The sequence below is a fragment of the Rhinopithecus bieti genome, unplaced genomic scaffold (genome assembly GCF_001698545.2).
Source record: "Rhinopithecus bieti isolate Rb0 unplaced genomic scaffold, ASM169854v2 scaffold_61150, whole genome shotgun sequence".
NCBI classification, from domain to species: Eukaryota; Metazoa; Chordata; class Mammalia; order Primates; family Cercopithecidae; genus Rhinopithecus; species Rhinopithecus bieti.
Window position 1 is genome coordinate 31,994 of NW_016823208.1, and position 4,693 is coordinate 36,686.

The 4,693-nt window shown below is 40.0% G+C and overlaps 1 protein-coding gene across 1 annotated transcript in view; it reads right to left on the reverse strand.

Annotated features, from left to right (window-relative positions):
* Positions 1 to 2,475: 2,475 nt before the first annotated feature.
* Positions 2,476 to 4,693, reverse strand: part of LOC108521483 (glutamate receptor 3-like) — an 83,856-nt gene continuing 81,638 nt past the window's right edge. The window contains exon 3 of the mRNA XM_017861339.1: positions 2,476 to 2,821. Within this exon, the coding sequence (XP_017716828.1) occupies positions 2,484 to 2,821 (338 nt within the window). The 3' untranslated portion in view covers positions 2,476 to 2,483. The remainder of the gene's footprint in view (positions 2,822 to 4,693) is intronic.

Here is a 4,693-nt window from a genome sequence, read left to right on the forward strand (position 1 = left end):
ATCAAGATAAAGCAGACAATTACAGGTAGTAATAAAAGTACGATTGCTGAGGCAGGCATGGTTCTGGTGCATTTAGGCAGCAGTGGAAAATGGGAGCTTCCTACAATGGGAGGTTCTCATTGGGTAGCATAGGGAGAATGAGTTTTCTAGTTGGTTGAGGCATAATCATGTCAAATCTTGAAGAACAGACTGCTTTTTTCAATGTGAGCAATAGAAAGCCATTGAAAATTTTAGAACAGGATCCTAGTACAGTAATGTAAGAAGGCTTTTCAAGGGGTAAATTGGTGTAAAAGTTTATGGGAAGTACTTCTTAAGCAGAGTGGATTAGTCCCACCAGCTAAATGGCTGCAGGGGAAAAATATAAAGTTATGTGAATCAGAAAGCTTTCTTTGACTCCGAGACCATAGACTTGTCCAAACTATTTAGTTAGATGATTAGAGAAAAGATGCAAGGGTAAGAAATAGATAGATGGTCTTTTCCTCCCATTCTTCTAGTAGAGAGCTAATGAGCAGAGAAGGGCGAAATGAGGATAAAATTCATTAATTGTGTCTTCTGCTTTTGAATAAATGAGAGGTACAGTGTTGGTGGAACTGATATTTAGTTTTTAAAATGTTTCAGGAGATAAGTGGCCTGGCTTACAAACTTCAGTTCTGAAAACGAAATTGATATGCACTAGATTACGCTGTATGCAGTACATGGAAACAGGCTAATTTGTCCTCAGTGTTTGGACAAAATGAAATTTATTAAAATTTGTCAAATGATGAATTAGAACATTTAAGCTATTTTGTATCTCAGTCAGACAGGGCTCTACCTGAACACACAGTTCCTTCCTGGCCCTGCCGTTTGCTTGTTCTCTTTTCCCCTCCCCAAAGCCCCATCTCCCTTCTCTCTTGCAACCCACAACTTACCTATCTTTCAAGGTTAGCTTCTCTAGCAAGCTTTCACTGAAAACTCTACTTTTCTGGAGTGCAACCTTTCCACAATTCTTAAAGTAATCAGAGTATACAGCGTAGCACTCAATTTGATATTGTTCTGCATTGTTCATGAATTGCTTTATAAATATCTTTTCTGTCCACACCCCTTGAAACCATATTATATATGCATCTATCACAGGATTGGAGACCACCACTGGGGGTTGATAATGGTTTATAGAATGGATTGACTAACTGATAATATATAAGTTAGGATTAGTAGCAAGATACAAAGTGTCAGTATCTGGTCAAATATCTCAAAAAAAAAAAAATCACAGAATTGTAGAATATAACATTAAGAAGGAACACACCTTAGGTGAGGAGGCCAAGTCCAAGAGCACGTCAATGAGTTGGTCAAGGTCAACTTGTTAGTGAGCTAGTGACAGAGCTTGGACTAGACTTCTGGTCTCCTGCTTCAAGTTCATGAAATTTGATGACAGGAGGTAAGTACAATAGGGAAATACAGGCCTAAGTATTTGCTATTAAGATTTGATGATGCAGCAAAATGAGAGTAAAGTGAAGAGTGTTCTGGATTCCCAAGAGCAAAATGGCCATTCAAGTTAAGTTACTTAGAAGGACTTCTTCTCCAGGTACCCCTCAGGCAGATAAGTCTTTCATGTAATCCTTCTGAGTTTAAAAATTCTGAGTTAGGCAGAATCACCCCCAGCCTATAAGTGGAACCACAGGCAAATGACTGATTAAGTAACATTGTCTTCTGGAATGTCTTGGTGATAGGATCCCTTGGTTTTACCGAGGAACCCGTCAAAGACAACTGGGTGTTGGAGGAGCCTGATTAGATGAATTATGATGTGTGTGTCTAGCAAATTAATCAATAGACCTTACTGTATATTATTTTAAGATCAGACTCTTAATTTCTGAGCCTGTTTTAATAGAGTGTATCCTCAATATATTGTCTTACTATTAGAGGAGACTGGGCATGCTTAGGGTGGTGTGGCCACAGACTGTCTCACTATTTAAAACAAAACAAAAACAAAAACAAAACAAAACAAAACAAAACAAAACAAAAAATCAGTCCTCAAAGCCCAGTTTAGCTGTCTCACTCATTATTTCTATCAGATAATTGTTGAGGCCTGCTAAGCCGAAAACCTAATGTGATCTGATGGAACAAGTCCTGGAAGCAAGAGACATTGCTACCAGTCCCATTTTAGTGGTTAAACTGCTGTATGAAAAAGCACTTGGACTTCAGCTGTCTCATCTATGAAATGGGGATAATTACAGTTTCTGACAGGATTAATTTTCCAAAACTTTCCAATTTAAGCCTCTCTCTACTTCGATTAATCTGCTTTTACTTCATACATTTTAGACCAGATAAAATTTTGAGGGGGGAGGAGTTCTTTTCAACAATTGTGACTCAACCAAGAGGGTATTCCAAACTGCTTTTCAGGGAGGGCCTACATAGCTTGAAAATTAGGTTCTAAAATTACTATTACTTTTATTTTTTAATCTTAATCTTTGATTTATTTGGAATATTAAATACAATTTTAAAGAAAATTAGATTTTATTTATTGGAAGCAAAGGGCACATGAGCTGAGGCAGTTTGAACACAATTACATGAATATCTAAAGAGGATAGCAGATGCCTCTTCTTACCTCGTTCTGTGTCATAGAGGTACACAAACTTCTCCCACTTGTAATGACCCAGAAGACTCAGAATAGCACCCTTCAAGGCTGGGCGCATCTGGATGACAAACTGCACATCTGCGTCAGTGGGGAAGCTAGGCGTAACAAAGGACGTGTGCAGGGCCCCACAGAAGGAGGTCAGGGTGTTCATTGACATCTGGTCATAGAATCCAAAGATGGCATACACCCCTCTCGAGAACTGGGAGCAGACTGCAATGAGAAAAAGAGAAAAAGATTCAATAGCTCCATGGTCCTTTGCTGCAGCTTGTAGGGTTAGAAATACAATGTACAATTAGGCCCCAAATTGCATATCTCAAAAGAAAACCTCTAGAAGCCCCTGAAAACCCAGTTACCCAACAGGAGAAGAGTAAGAAAGGAAAGAGAATTAATTTGATACAGGTACACATTCTCTATGTGTACAATGAGCTGGAAACTAAGAAAATGTGGGAAAAATAGAGGTGAAGGTTGTCTTACTCCCTTTCAAAACCCTCCCAGCTCATCTCCAAGGCATTCAGTGCTCTTGAACTTCCACTTTAGCTGCCCAGGGGCCTCTTAGTGTACTAATGCGCCCATCAAACTACAATTGTTTTGTGTACCACCCTTCATTCCTTTTTCTCATAGGTGACTGAGAATTTAGTCAGACTAACTGCTAATGTGTCTGCTAGGAAATGTGTTACCCTTCAGGTTACATAATGCCTTAGCCACAGTTATGTTATTATTAAGACCCTTAATGTGGGCTATTAATTTAGATGATTTAAGCCTCTGGGCAGGCCATAGGAAGACTGTCCTTTCAGTGCTCATTGAGTCACAGGGGTTAGGTAGCTGCCTATTCTGCCCATGTGTAATTGGGAAAATTCTATCTTAATCCTTTTGCATGTATCTTATAGACTCCACTAGCCACCTGTAGAATTTTCACACACCCCCCTCACAGTTGTCACCTCTCCTTCATTTCAAAGTGGGCTACATCGCTGCCTCTTCTCTCTTCTGGCCCATAAGAGCTTAAACAATGTGAACCAATTTTAATATTAGCTTCAGTAGAACATAATTAGCAAAGCAAATCAGCTACAACAACACTGTGGCGCATTCACAAACAAAGTGGAAATGATCTTTAGATTATCTGCACCACTGCTTACTTCCATTCATGTGAAGCAGACATAACAGGCATAATGAGGTGTGATTTAAGGGGTTCTGCATAGTCTCCCTTACCTACTAGAAAACTCTAAATACCACTGTTAAGTTTACTTCTTCAGGTGTTTAAAAGAATTCTGTGGCCTGGGAGAGGGATCAAATAGAATCTTATTTAGCAGTTACTGTGGTAACATAAATTAATGTCTGATTAGATGCCAGGATGAGTGGGAAAGCAGGTGGGTAAATTTTGATGGGGATGAGAGAACAGAATGTGTAGGGGGTCTGGAGTCCTCCCTCAGAGGAGAAAGAGTGAAGACATTGGGCACCAAAAATAAAGAAGGTATTGAAAGCATGAAGGCAAGTGGAAAACCAATTTAATTCATTTCTTGACCCTGTTGTGAGAGATAGAGAGTTCTCAGTGGATGTGGTATTTTGCTTTCCCTGCATTTGATTCGAATCTATGTTGATTAGGGCTGTTCTCTTTTTATCAACCAAAGTCATTAGCCATTGGCTTGAGGGCAGCATTTCAAAAGTGATTATCAGTCACTTAACCATCTCCATCATAGGAAACAATAGTCTTCAACTTGAAGAATTCTAAGTGACCCTCAAACACATGCATAGGAAAGGTCTTTATATTAAAAGGAAAAATCCCGTTGCAGTGGCTCACGTCTGTAATCCCAGCACTTTGGGAGGCCGAGGCAGGCAGATCACGAGGTCAGGAGATCAAGACCATCCTGGCTAATACAGTGAAACCCCGTCTCTACTAAAACTACAAAAATTAGCCGGGCGTGGTGGCCGGCGCCTGTAGTACCAACTACTTGGGAGGCTGAGGCAGGAGAATCGCTTGAACCCAGGAGGCAGAGGTTGCAGTGAGCCGAGATCGCGCCACTGCACTCCAGCCTGGGTGACCGACAGAGCAAGACTTCCTCTCAAAATAAATAAATAAATAAATAA